General features: G+C 55.1%; 1 protein-coding gene across 1 annotated transcript in view; it reads right to left on the bottom strand.

Moving 5' to 3' along the window:
* The window catches only part of TMEM108 (transmembrane protein 108), a 386,310-nt gene that overhangs the window by 1,398 nt on the left and 370,373 nt on the right, over nt 1-14,539 (bottom strand). The window contains exons 4-5 of the mRNA XM_032630618.1: nt 12,839-14,272; nt 3,849-4,003 (exon numbers count right to left, since the gene is read on the bottom strand). Coding sequence (XP_032486509.1) covers nt 3,849-4,003; nt 12,839-14,272 — 1,589 coding nt within the window. The remainder of the gene's footprint in view (nt 1-3,848; nt 4,004-12,838; nt 14,273-14,539) is intronic.

Here is a 14,539-nt window from a genome sequence, read left to right as displayed (position 1 = left end):
GCCTAGATGTAACCGGCTTAGGCCAGACCAGCTTAGAAATGGCTTCGTCTTAAGAAGCCACGATTAATACTCTGAAGTTTATTTTTAAACAAAACATGTTATTTTTGACCAGTACGTATTACTTTATGGGTAATAAGGAGAGACAGGAAGAAAGGTCATTTGTTGTAAATGTCTTTTCAGAAGACAAGAATTTCCTTCACTGTCTGGAATCAGCTGTGCGCCCATCCAAAGGGTGGATGTGGGACCAGCCGTCTAAGTAAGGAGAATAGGGCAGCATGTCAGCGAGGGGACAGAAATCCTCCTTCTCCACTGGGCTTTGGGGTTGAGCTGCGGACGGGAATTTTGGAGCCTGAGATCTGGCTTGCGGCTTTACAGTTCTCACAACGCAAGCATTCAAGGGTGAACCACGTGGGAGAAGTTACTCTGCGTAGAAAAGAGAAGGTTATGTAGAAAATAACTAAGGCAGGAAAGAAGAAAACAGAAGGAGGGGAGGGAAAAAGAAGAGAAAGCATGGAAAAGTTTCCAGGCGCCTCTGGGCATCACAACTCTGTCCATACAGCCCAGATTCTGTTTTGTGGCTTTCATCAGCCCAGAAGGGGAGCAGGGCACCGGGGAAACTTGCTTAGGCAAAGCACTTGGCAGCCTCCAACACTGGCAGCCCGGCAGTGAGCTCATGGTCCTGTGACTGTGGTCGCTCTGTGGGTGGGCGGCAGGGCCTCTGTACCCAGGGAGGGGACAGCCGCTGTTACTGAGAATACAGCAGAACGAGGGGAGGGGGCTGGCTGGGAGGGGAGGGTGAGAAACCCACTCTAAAGCCGGCAGAGCTTCCTGCCGCTGGTGCTGCTGCAGCCTCCTGACCCTGGGGACTGCGGCCTCTGCAAGCAGGGTACTTGTGACAGTACGCTCACCGGCACCGTACTCTAGCTTTGGTTTTCATTTACCAATTTGTAAAGAGCATATGAGTTTAGGATCCCGGGTGCATGGCCCACACTCAAAGTGGGCCAGCCCCCTGTCCAAGTTACCTATTTTTTCACTCACTGTAACAGTTCTCAGGAACACTTCTGCCACCAAATTGCACCCTGGCCACACTAAAGGTCAATGCCATTGTGAGGCCTGTCCCTGTTTGCCCTTCAGCTAAAGCTTCTTACTGAGTGTCCACTGTGTGTCAGGCTTTGGGCTGGGTAATGGGTAAATCGTGAGTAAAATTCACTCATGTGACAACCATTTACAGAGTACCTACCATGTGCTGGGCACTGTTCGTGGAGCTGGGTATAGGGCAGTGAACAGAGCAAACAACCCTCCTGCCCTCAGGCAGCTTATGTCGTAGTAGGTGAGATGGATGCACACCAGTCAACAGAGAGAGAAGGGTGCAATGCCAGGCAGTGAGAAGTGCTCAAAACAGGGATGGGGACAGAGCACCAGGGGTTGGAGGGTGGGGTTCTAACCTGTGTAGAGCAGTAAGGGAAGGCCTCCCTGAGGAGGTGGCATTGCAGCAGAGGCCTGGAGGAAGTGAGGGGTGGAGGCAGTCGGGAGAAGAGCATTTCAGACAGGTGCCAGGACGAGCTCACTCTTGGGCTGGGGCATGTGCTCTCTGGCAGAGGGGGAGGAGGTGGGGCAGGTCCAGCCCGAGAAACCCCTGCTAAGAGGAATCTGGATTCTGTCCAAAGTGTGAACAGGGTCCCTGTGAAGCGTGGGAGCCGTGGCTGACGGGAGGTCCTGCCTTGGAAAGATCATCTGGCTGCTCCGTTTAGGATAGACCGTGGTGGGTAGCCAGTAGCGGGGAGAACTGTTTGCAGAGCGATGGCAGCAATCCACAATTCGAGGGGTGATGGCAACCTGGACGAGGGGTCACAGTGCAAGTGGTGAGCCCTGCTCACGTGGAGGAAGAACCAGCAGGGCTGCAGACAGACGGGAGGTGGGATGTGCGAGAGGAGAAGGCGGCCGCGGTGCCATCTAATAATGTGAAACACCAGGGGGCCTTCTGGGCGTCGGGGCAGGAGGGAGAAGCCGAGAGTTCAGTCTCGGGCTGTTGGCTGGGAGATGCCTGTTAGAAACGTGTGCATCTGTAGCTGGGCACACGGGTCTGGAGCTCAGCGGAGACGGCCAGCCTAGGGCAGAACTTGGTAGTCACAGTGAGGAATGGGATTTAAAGGCATGGAGCTGAGAGGAAAGAGAAGAGAAGCAGTGTGGGAGCACTGAGCGTGCGCCCTCCCGTGACTGGAGGTCGGGGCAAGACAGAGGCCAACGACGGAGACTGAGGAGGAGCTGCAGGTGGGTGGGGAGAGCAGGACAGGATGGGGCCCAGATGCCAGTGGAGAAACATTTTGAGGAGGAAACGACCGACTGTGCCGATGCTGCTGGTAGATGGAGTAGAATGAGTGCCCAGAATGGCCCTTGGCGTCAGCAATGTGGGGATAACTGGTTATTCCAGTGGGGGAAGGACATTCTACCTATAATGTCAGACCAGTAGCTGCACAGTGACAACCTTGATAAGTGCCACGATGGAAAAGCACAGGAGCTGAGACCATATGACAGGAGAGTGAACCCAGCCTGGAGACAGGGAAGGCCTCTCTGAGGAAGTGACGGTTGGACTGGGCCCTGAGTGGTGGGTAGGAGTCACTGAGGTGAACAGCGAAGTGGGTGCCAGGGAGGGACAGAAGACATGCCAGGAGAGGGAACAGCTCATGCACAGCCCTGGAGTGGGATGTAACTTGGTGCCATAAGGCAATGAAAAGAAATGCAATGTGGCCGGAGCTTAGCAAACAAGAGGGAGAGGGCATAACATGAGGCTGGATAGTTGGGCGGGGACTGGTCCACCTGGCAGGCCCTGAACAGACTTTGAACTTTAACTTACCAGCAATGGGAAGCTACTGAAGGGTTTTGAGTGATATGATCACATGTCTGTTTATAAATGCTCATCTGGCTGCTGGAGGGATGAGAGGGGACGGTTCCTCCAGAAGTTCTCAGCTACCCCTGCCTTTACTCAGACGTCTGCCATCCTTCTCCAGGGCCATCTCAACTGTATCCCAGGTGACCTACTTATTTTTTGTGTGTCTGTCTGTCCTCTCATCCATTCATCCATCCACTAAACTACCCTTCCTTTCCTCCCTATACTGACGACGTGCCCTTACCAGACCATCAGCACAATCTTTCTACAACTAGTTCACAAAAAGCGCAAAACTTTCAATGACTCTCCGCTGCCCAAGACTAAAGCACAAACTCCATTCAACCCCATCCAAGGCCGTGCCTAATCCATCTACCTTTCCAGCCGCACCCTGGCCTCTGCCCTATCTTCCGGTGGGAGTGGAAAGAGGTCTTCAGTCAGAGAGACCTGGGTCAAAGTGCAGCTCTCTCACTGGCCAGCTGGGGGTTTCAGGCAAATACTCTCCCTTCCAGCACCTGCACTGTGAAGCTTTCCTCCACTGGGTTCCACAGCTCTGTACCTCTCCCTGTAGCCCCCCTAGTTTGCTTTGAATGATGTCGGGGTTTGTACCTCACCCCAAATCTTGGATCCTGGGCCCCTTGAGAGCAAGCTTTCACCTTCACAGTCCCCAGAGAGTGCCTGCCCCCAAACGATCCTCAGTGAACAGTCGTTGACTTGTTCCCAGAAACCCCAAGTCCCAAGAACCGTTCTTCTCAAACTTCAACGTGAGCAGAAGGCCCCCGGGGATTCTCGCTAATGCAGATGCCCACTTGGCAGGGCTGGGCGGGCTCACAGCCTCTGGGGCCACGCTGCTTGGAGGAGCGAGGCACTAACAGGCAGGCAGCTGCTCTGCTCTCTTTGGAGCCTGTGCTCTTCCCACAGCAGCAGCCCTCCCCGGGGCAGCCCCTGGTTTGGGGCTCGTTACCTCAGAGGTTTCAAGGGACTGGATCTCCCTGGGAAGCTCCACGGCGTGCTTGCTGAAGTAGTCCATGGTGATGGCGTTGTTCCAGTAGCTCAGGCTGTTCTCGGGGTTGGCCGGCTTCTTCTTCTTCCGCAGGCAGCACACGGTCAGCAAGACGGCTGTTCAGAGAGTCCGTGTTAGAGAGCGGGAGGGTGGCGAGCAGGGCCAGGCAGGCCATGACGGTTACACATCCAGCCACTTGCCCTGCTCGTTGATTCGTTTGTTCATCTGCTCAACAAATATCTATAAACGCTGAGCATCTGCTTTGTGCAGGGTGCTGGAGAGAGGGGGAGCAAAGAGAAAGACAAGACTGCCCTGCTTTCATAAGCTTCCCGCCTAGCATGTGGATGGAGAGGTGCACGGGGGTCAGACAATATACAAGAGAACTGTTCAAAGAAAAGAAAACGTGGCAAAGTGAGAGAGACAGCAGGGGGTAGCTGGGGGAGAGGCTCCATTGTGAAAGGCTTGCCTGAGCAGTGACCTTACAGCTGAGACTGGAATTGGGGAAGAAGCTGGCCATGGGTGGAACAGGGGCAGTGTGTCCCAGGTGGAGGGAACAGCATGTGCAAAGGGCCTGAGGTGGGGACAAGCTGCCTGTGTGTGAGGAAAGAGTCGCATGGCTGGAGTGGGGTGGGTGTGGGAGAGTGAGGTGGGAGGTGAGGCCAGAGCGATGCTCAGAGGCTGCCTCCATAGGCTCAGGGGCAAGAGGCGTGGATGTAATTTTGGTTGCTAGTGCATGCTGCAGTGCCACCCAGTGAGTTTGCTCCAAGGAAAGGCCTTGCTCTCTAGCTGGGAGGGCTCCCCAGAGCTTGGCTTCAGGGAATGGCATGTGTGCACCACGTTGCACCGTGGGACTGATAAGGAGCGTTCTCAGTCAGAGCAAGAGCATGGCAGAGAGACGGGAAGAGCCCAGGGAATTTTACAAAATGAGCCTTGACTTCCACAGAGGGCAGAGGTTCACAGAGCAAATCTCTGGGCAGAGGTCTTGGACCCTGATAAAACAGCTGCTCTGGCCTCATCATCATCGTCAAAAACAAATAGCTGCTAACAGTCTTATAGCATTTATGTGCCAGGTGGCTCCAAGCATTTTAGAAACATTAATTCATTTAATCCTCTACGTAACTCCATGAGGTCCCCATTTTACAGAAAGGAAAACGGAGACTCAGAGAGGTGAAGTGACTTGCCCAAGAGCAAACCCAGACATCTGGACTCCCAAGTCCATGCTCTCAACCATCTACGATTCTGCCTCACAAAGACAAGCCAAACGCTTATGTGGAGTCCGCACTGCACAGGCGGGCCTGACGCGGCCTCCACACAGCTCAATGTGCCACACTGTCTGTTCAGTCTCGGAGACTCGGGGGCCCCGGGAGGAAGCAGCACGTTTGGATGTTGCTGATGAACCAGGTATGAACAGAGTGGCTTGGACATGCTGACAGGGAAGGCTTCCGAGTTTGGAGGGTGGGGTGGCCTGTCCAGGGTCACACAAGGGAACAGCTGATGCAAGGACCAGGATGACAGGAGCCTTCTTGGGGAGAAGCCGGTAAATGAAGACTGGGCACCTCCTGCCCAGGCTCCCATCACCAGAGCCCACAGGGTGGGTGAAACTCTCGGCCAGGGCTGGGCAGGGCTGTATCCAACAACCTGGTGGTGCCCATCATCGGCATTGGGGAGTCGGGGGGGAGGCCCATGCTGAGCGGCCCACAAAGGCTGGTACTGTGGTGGCAATGGCCATCGGGGGGCAGTGGAGGCTATCCCTGTCTACCGCAGCCCGAAGGCTTGGCTGTCTTTGGGGGCCTGTGCACGCTAGGGTGTGGGGAAGATGCAAAAGCTGGCATCCACACAGGCTGAGACCTCAGGGCCCAGAACCGAGAGCCCTGCGGGCTGACTGGGGAATTCTGTAGCTCTTCCCTGCTGTTGGCCTTGCTGGTATCTCAACCTGAAAAGGCTTCCAGGCAGAGTCAAGAGATTGGGCAAATTTCCATTCTAGCCAATCTGCTTTGATCAAAAAGACTTCTACTTTGGTTACCATTTTTCCAGGTCCCCACAAAAAGTTTTAAAAATAGAAAGGTGATTTCTGAATATTTGAGCAAAAAGAAATTTTAGACCGGCTGGCAGAGATTCCTTCAAGCTTTGTGGGTTTCCTCCCTTCCTTCCAAAGAGCCCTTTCTTCAACTGGTTGAAGGAGGAAGGGGTGAGGAGGGAGGCTGCAGAGTCAGCCTGAAAATCTGCTAGATTAGGGCTCATCTCCTTGTTCTACAGATGAGAAGACTGGTCCAAAGCAGCCAGCTGACTTGCCACAGGTCACAGCGAGTGGTGGGACTGGGGCGAGGCCCCAGGTCCCCTCTCCCCTTTTCTGGAGTCTTTATTCTTCAGGGTCACTACTTTTCACCCTGCTCCAGGACTGGGATGGTGAAGCAGCCCAGGGGGATTCAAGCTGGGCAAACCTAAGCCACAGGGAGAGGGCTAGGCTTCATGAACCCCCTTGCTAACCCGGGTGGGCGCAGGTTGTAGAATCCAGGTTCTCTGAGCCCCAGTCCAGTGCCCTTTGAGCCCACACTGCCCCTGCTCCGAGGCCTGGGCCTGTTTAGGATGCAGGACCAGCGGGAAGGGCTGGGGGTTGGAATGGGGAGTTCTGTTCCTAGCTTTCTCCCCCTCCCATGTTGTTAGTGCCCCCGGTCTGATTACACGTCTATCAGGGAGTTCCTGGTGCCTCTCAAACACCATTTCGCTTACATGCCAGAAGCCAGCCCAGCTGCAGGGAGAGCACGGGCTTGGAGTCCAAAAGACCTGCGTTCAAGTCTGACTCTGCTGTGAGTTACACTAGGTGTCACTTCATCACGCTGATCACTACGGACTCCACCAGGATGTAAGGAGAGTTAGAGATCATGAATGCAAAATGCTGAGCGCCCTGCCTGGTGCTTAATTAATAAGAGTTTCCTTCTTGTTCTCTCAGCATCATCCCTGAAGAGACATCCTGAAAGAAAAACTACACTGCACAACTGTTGGGTGGTTCAAGGCCAGGCCTCCAACTGTGGCTTAGCGCTTTCATTATTTTGGGGTCTGAACTTTCATTCCAGAAAGAAAAGTACAATCAGACTTATGGAATCTCTACTCTATTCCCAGGTGCTCTACGGTCTGATTTAACCCACAAGATAGCTGCCTGAGGAAGGTGCTGGCACTCTTCCCATTCACAGAAGAGGCAACTGCAGTTCACGGAGGTTCACAGAATTGATCCTGGTTACCCAGCTAATTACTGGAGCTTGAACCCAGGTCTCTGCCACCCTGACGTTGATGGTCATTGTCCTAGCTCATCCTGAGCACTGGATGGGGCGTGCCTGTGGAAGCACTGCGTAAACCGCACAGCTCCGTGCACACACAGGGCGTGAGCCACCCCTCTCCCATGCCACTGAAAGCTTCAACTGCTCTGCTTCTCCAAAGGGAGCAGCTGTCAAGACTCTCAAGGAGGTCAGTGAGATCCCTATTTCCTACAGTTTTGAAACTGGAGTGAGGGTGAAGCAAGCTCTCTCGGCTTCCCAGGCATGTCAGTGGGGAATCAGCTGTATCTTGTCAGATGTATGACGGGAAGGAGGAGGGCTGCTGATGTGAAGACGGAGTCCAGGTACTGTGTTGACGTTTCTGGGAGGGGCCTCATTTTAGGGATGGGACCTGTTGTGTGATGGGAAATGGAAATGAGAGCGTACAGGACCCTGAGGTTGCTTTTCAAATACCTGATGAAAGTGCTCTCCATGGCCTGCTGGAGAATGCGTGGCAAATCCTGACAACAAGATGAATATAATCACTCTCTGACCACTGCCCTCATCCGGCACCTCTCCGTGGCAGATGCTGTGATAGGACCTCAGATGCATCCCCTCTGCTGTACGTAGCAAGCCTTTGGGGAGGCTGCTGCAGCCCTGGGAGTGCCTGCTCAGCTTTCTTGCTGCAGGGGCACAGCCGAGGGACCGCTCCGGCCACCGGCCCCTGGACTCACCACCACGTGTGTGCCGAGGCCACGCTTCCCGGGCTGCTCCCAGCCGTGGCTGACTGTGCAGGCCTGCCTGCAGGACAGGAGACTCCCCTAACAGCCTGAGGACTACCCTCACCTGGCAGAAACTTCCTTAGGACTGCACTGCACTGCTGGGAAGCCTCTTCCTTCCCATCCCTCTGGCCCCTTCTCCTTCCTCAGGTGCCATACATGCACTGCGGTCTGAGGCTCTCCCTGCCTCCTCCAGCCCCTTCCTTAAGACCGCACAGGTGTTTCCCCAGTAAATCTCTTGCAGGCCTAATTCTGTTTTGGTATCTGCCTCCTGAAGGCCCTGAATTAACACAGCGGACGCTAGTCCTATTTGCACAGGTGAGAAAACACTGGCCCAAGGCTTAACCTGTCCAAGTCCCACAGGTGACGAGTGGGAGAGCTGGGGTTACGTCCAGGTGTGTCTGATTCCCAAGCCGAGGCTTCCTATCACACCAGGCTCCCTCTCAAGTGATTCACAAGGGTTTAAAGTTAGGAAAGTGAGAGAGGGCGGGGAGCTCTGACGTCTCAGTTTGGCCCCTCATTAGGGAGATGAGAAACCAGAGACCCTCAAGGGGGATTAGTCCAGCGGTGCCAGCCCAGCTGTGGACAGTCATTTCCCCGCTTTGGAGGTTGGGGAGGAGGCCAGGGGAGGCCTCAGGATGTAGAAGGAGACCAGGCTGGACAGAGGCCATGGGCCTGGGGAAAGCAGTTTTGGGGGCTCATTGACTTCCCGGCCTGGTGGGTAGGGATGTGCCTGAGGAAGCTCCAGGAGGTTCCTGCAGGGGGCGCTGGTCAGGAAGCACAGGGAACAGCTGTGAGAGCGCGGCCACGGCACTCTGGTCCAACCTCGGGGACACCCCCGGACAAGCCTGCCTTGTCCAAAGGCTTCCCCTCTTCCTTCAATTGGCTCATAAGCCCCAAGGAGACAACCTCCTTGTCAAACTTCCTTCCTGTTCTAGTCTCTTCTATTCTTTTTACTGGAAAAGCACTTCAGACCCAGGTTTTTTAATATAATAACTACAAAGTCATTGGGGTCTGTGAGTAAAAGGTACACAGATACATTCAGCTTTCAGTAACATTCACAGAACAACTGGTATATATCCAAGAGCCATATGGGCACAGGATGTGTTATCTGAGTGCTGTGCTGATGCTCCAACGGCATTTACTGTGCATCTGGAAGGAAGCCAACCTGCTCTGGGCAAGGTGCACATGGGCGCTCACAGGTCCAGGGTCAGCGAGACGCGCTACTCTGCTTTGGACAGCTCAGCTTGGACTGATGATGAACAACATGCGTAGCTGGCCTTGCTTCCTGCTTTCACCCCATATAACCACCATCTCTTTCAAGGAGGCTGGATGACGACATTCTCAAGAATGGATGTGGCATGTGCAGGACAGGCCAGGGAACCTGGTAGAGCCACACAACTGACCTGATGAAAACCCAGAGCACTGACAGCTGAGAGTGGGGACCCCTTCAGTGCCAGGCCGAGGCTTCCAGTAGGAGGTGGTGGGCTGTGTGTCCTGATGGTGGCAGCAGAGACCGGCTCAGGAGCCACACGGCTCCCGGGACCCAGCCAAATGTGGCCTGGATCCAATCAATTTCGGTTCTCAGCACATCTGAAACTGTGTGTGGCTGTCTCCAGCGTGGCTCAGGAGACAAAGCATTTCTCAGACCTGGCACAATATACATCCAACCGCTGGGCGGGGCTCACGATCTGGAAGGACAGGTGGAAGTGGTGACATCCCTTCTTGGGCAGGCCTGAGGCTTGCTGTGATCACCCTCTGCTTCCATCAGAAACTGGGGACTTGCCAGCCTGCCTGGCAGCCCCGGCCTCTGAAGCCTGGCTTCTGCTGAATGCAGAAAAGCAGGACCAGGGCTAGGGCTACTCTGAAAAGCCAGAGGAGGAAATCTATGCACACACTGTGCTACCAGCACAGATCGCCTGAAATATCTGGCAAACTAGCAAAGGAGGAGACCCTTCTTTGAGGGCTGGAGAGTTTGCTTTAGGATAAATGTAGCTTCTGGGAAGGTCTGAAATACAAGGGCCCTTAGCCCTGGAAGACATCTGCTTGCCTGATGACTCGAGCGGCACCAGGCTATGAAAACAGCCTGGCTAGTTACTCATCTGTGCTTCCAAAGAGCACAGCGTTCTCAAGCTGGACAAGTGTCTCCTTTCTCAATGCCCCTCTCATCAGCACCTTCACAGGGTCAATGATGGTCCCACAGGACAGGGAGCTGTCTGTGGAGGCAGCTAGGCTGGAACCTTGTGGCCTGAGGATGGTGGAAATGCAAGACAGACACCAAAGGAAGCAGGGGCTGCAGTTCCTAGGGGCAATCTTCCTTTATGAAGTAATATGCTCTATCCCTGCAGCTGAAGGCTCCTGTCAGGGCCAGAAGCATTCTCACGGTGCAGTTCCAGGCTGCGTCCTTGCTCCTGTCTTGGCTGATGTTACTATGCATGGTTTAGGCAGCCCATGGGTTTTCCACTTTGCAGTAAAACCTGATCTAATCTCAACCTCAGACATAGCAAAAGGGCTGGAGAAGTTTTTAGAACTGCAAACGCAGGTGGGTGTGGCCCGTGGGGGTGCAGGTGGGGAGAGGGCTCTGGCAGCTGGGGGTGTGGGGAGCCACAGCAGCCACCTCCAGGTCCCTAGTGCTGGAACGGTGCTTGGCACACAGCGGGCGCTCAGGAAATGCTGTGCTGAGTCAGACGGATTCCACCACCAGATGTGGGCTGACTCATGTGTGACTGGGACCCTGGGCAAGTCACTTCATTTGATGATTTACTCCCTACCTGTATGGTATGTTTGCTTTTTCTGTTTTGTTTTATTCCTCTGGCTAGTCTGTTTTAAGGATGAATGATTCAAAATAATGGGAACTCCCTTTGTAAACTAGAGCCTCTAGACACATGGAAAGAATGGAAAATTAGAAAGCTGTCTCTAATGTGATTACTTCTCAAATATGACCATTATTAATAATTTATTGGCTAAGAGCGCTACATTTTCTCATTATCATTCTTCTGTTTTAGACGTGGGCAATTACAGTTTTATGAATACCTCTGTGCTTCCATGAGTGACAATACAGCTGCTTAATGAAAGAATGAAATATGCAACCTGCAAACATTTTCACTTTTCCTGCACTGGGGCCTTGAGCAGATGTAGGCCGCCTACCCCTGACGTGGAAAGTTTGTTTTGCTTATCAACTAGAAGGAGACAGGGAGCTGGGAGAGATGTGGCTCCTGGAAAGAGTCCAGACTCCAGATTAAGGAGGATCTTGCCAGAGCACAGTGCCAAGCAGACATCAGCTTAATGTTAAAGGCACACACCTCCTGTGCTGACATTTGATCGACCCACAACAGGAAAGGCTGGGAGACCTAGCTTAACAGCCTCCTCTGTGGAAAGCTTCTGGGGCTTCATTCCCCCTGAGATTGGGCTGAGCCCACGGTGTGACGTGAAGCATTACAATCAACGGAGCTGACGCAGTACAGGATGCCCGGATGTGACCAAAGTGTCCAGAAGAGAGCACCTGCCACGTGCTCTCCTTTGTCACAGTAGGGCATGTGCAACGCTGTGCTCCCTCTGGGGAAGCAGGCGTAAACTGGAGGCTGTCAGAGGGGCAGATTGGGCCAGGGCCAGGGCCAGGGCCAGGGCCAGATGGCCCTATGAAGAGACTGGAAGGAACAGGGATAAGCAGCTTGGAAAAGGAAAACCTGCCCTTGAGAGCCATTTCACGTATCTCAGGGGTTGGTGGATGGACTTGTTTTATGTATGGTTTCAGAGGGCACAGGTTAGGACCAAAGAGTGGGAATTACAAAGAGGTGAATTTCAGGCCCCCAGGAGAGCTGGAAACAACCCAAGGGGTCACAGGAGAAGGGGCTGATGAGTGGGGAGCACAGGGGGTTTCTCACCCCTGGAAGGGCTGAGGGGGTGCCTGGATGATGGCCGTGTGGGTTGGGGAGTGGCGGGTACAGTGAGGATTCCTGTGGGGCCATCAGAGGAATGATAAGAACTGAGGATCGAATACTCCGGGAAGACGTAAAGGAAGCCCTGGGTCCTGAGTGATTGCATCAGGTTCTTTATGGAGCCGTCAGTGGGGAATCCCCTCGACTCTTCATTAAAGGAGTGATGGGCAGCAGCAAGGAGGCGCTGGTGGCCTGGGGGAGCCCTTCCCCACATACCAGTGAGAGCAAAAGACAACGACAAGGTCCACAAAGCATCAGCTCACACCACCCGTGAACAAACCAAACATGGGGGAGGGACTGCTAAATTCACATGTAACTCTCAAGCCTCAATTTAGCTACAAGAACTCTGTTTTTATCAAGGCTAACAGAACTTCCCGTAAGATCAAAGCTTCATTTTTTCTTCTTTCTCAGGGGAAGACAGAGGAGGGGGAGGAAAAGAGGTGAGAGAGGAGAAGAACAGCAGGAAGGGCGATGGAAGGGAGGTGGGGAGGAAGGCGAGGGCTCTGCTACTCAGAGCCTGTAAGTTTGGAAGCACCAGTTTTCAACCTGCGGTGTATTGGTGCCATGTTGCTACAGGAGAGAGCAGGCAGGGTGGTGTCACGACAAGAGCCCTGGGCTGGAAGACAGGTGCTCGGAGCTCACATCCCAGCCCTGCCGCTCAGTAACTCTGGGGTCCTGGGGGGACCATGTCCCCTCCCCAGCTTGGTGTTTCTTTCTGCACATGCAGAGTCGGATTGGACTCCACAGCTCCTGGGAGTTGTGCATTTACCATCAGTGGGCATGTGAGCCATGGCCTGACCAGCCAAGGACCAGGGGTGGGGATAATCCATGATTCTTGTTCTACTACCTCCTTTCCCAGGATTCTGGGAAGTTTGCAGCCCACTTGGTGGGGGCTGCCCACGTGTGGGGCAAAGGGATTCTAGGGATGGGCAAGCCGGTGTGGTGGGTGGGTGGGGGGAGAAGGGAGAGGGTGAGGCACTTACAGCAGGAGGAGATGGGCACGCTGATGGCCAGGATCACCCAGGCGATGTCCATCTTGCTCAGGCAGATGGTGGCTCTGTGCTGGGGTTTGTCCCCTTCGGCCACATGGGAGATGTTCCCTGCTGTTCCAGGCTTCCAGGTCCCAGCAGGGACCAGACGGTTGAGGAAGTTTCCTGTGGCTGTGGACACCACTGTGGAGAGAGGACTGGACACCCTGCCAGTCATGGTGGGCATAGGGGTGACCGCAGCTTCCTCCTTGGCTAGGGAAACAGTGCTTTCTGAAACCCCGGGGGGGCGGGCCGGGGCCTGCGGGGCTGAGGATGTTCCCTGAGGAAGCCCCTTGGAAGGGGCTGAGACACTGGCATCGAAGGCAGCCTGAATGGGCCCCATGGTGGCCGTGAAGACCCCAGAGCTGGCAGATGGAGGTCTGCTGGTGCCAGGGGTGACAGTAAGCCAGGAGTCACTGTGGCTGGGGCCATCCTGTGGGTCACCGCGTGGGTGCTGAGAAGGCACTGGGGCAGGATGTGGACTGGCGGGGGTGCCTGAGGCTGCTGTGGTGGCCGGCTCCCCTCCTTGGCTGGTGAAGGTGGGACCACCCCCCTGGTCTGCTCTGTTAAGGCCGGGCTTGTCCTCCGCAGACACCAGGGTCGTGTTGGGTCGTACCCACGAGGTCCTGCTGGGCGCTGAGGTTGCGGCCACTATCTGGGGCTGTGGAGACAAGGAGTAACCCCAGAGCGGGTTCCTGGGGGTGACGGTGGAGGTGTCAGGCTCCACAGACCCTGTGAAGTTGCCTTTGTAAATCTGAAAGATCTTCCCCAGGGGCCGCTTCTGCCCCAGATGCGTGGAGCTCTGATTTCGTCCCCGCTGGCCTTCCTTCCTTCTGGAGTGACCGCTGGGTGCAGGCAGGACAGGGTGTGGTGAACTGCTGGCTCCCTTTCGGGAGGAGCCAGGGGGCCTGGGGGGCCTGCGTGGGGTAGCCTGGGAGGGGGCTGTGAGGGGACGGCTGGTAGCATCCCTTGGCTTTGTCAGCAGGATGGTGGGCACAGCCTGGCCCGGGGGGCGGCCCTCTGAATGGGAGGACGTGGTTGCCACGGCAGCAGGAAGTGGCCCTGTGGACAGGGGGCCTTCAGAATGGGGGGTGGTTGCCCTCGCCATGATGGTGGAGATGGCGTTTTTAGGAGGGTGACCGCTTGGATGGGGCATTGTCGTTGCCATGGAAGCTGCAGCCTGTGAGGAGGGTCCGTCGGGATGAGGGGTCAGTGCCACCATGGAAGAAGGGGCAGCCACCACGGAGGAGTGTCTGGTAGAACTGAGGGGTGCTGTCACCATGGTGTCTGGGGTGGTGCCTGAGGGGAAGACTTGAAGAGATTCCCTGGGAGATGGTTCCTGGGCAGCAAATACCAGTGCTTCAGTCAGTGCCAAGGTCAGGAGGAAGCCTTGCGAGGGAGACAGAGAGTAGAGAGGTGAAATGCCCAGGAGCAGCTTGGCCCTGGGCCTTCCTTACCCACGAAACTGAAACGCCTGAGAACTCAAGGGAGACATCGGGAGTATCCCTGAGGTCCACACCCATCAGACACAGGACCATGGGGACGTGGGGAAGCTTCAGCAGGTCGGTGCCACCCAGCACCTGTACCAGAGAGAACCCAGCCACAGGGGAAGCAGAGCTGGCTAAACCAGCCAGGCCCATCCTTTCCCAAACAGCT

Source organism: Phocoena sinus, chromosome 4, assembly GCF_008692025.1.
Source record: "Phocoena sinus isolate mPhoSin1 chromosome 4, mPhoSin1.pri, whole genome shotgun sequence".
Lineage (NCBI taxonomy): Eukaryota > Metazoa > Chordata > Mammalia > Artiodactyla > Phocoenidae > Phocoena > Phocoena sinus.
The sequence above is the reverse complement of the archived record's forward strand: the minus strand, read 5'-3'. Positions and strand labels throughout refer to the sequence as shown.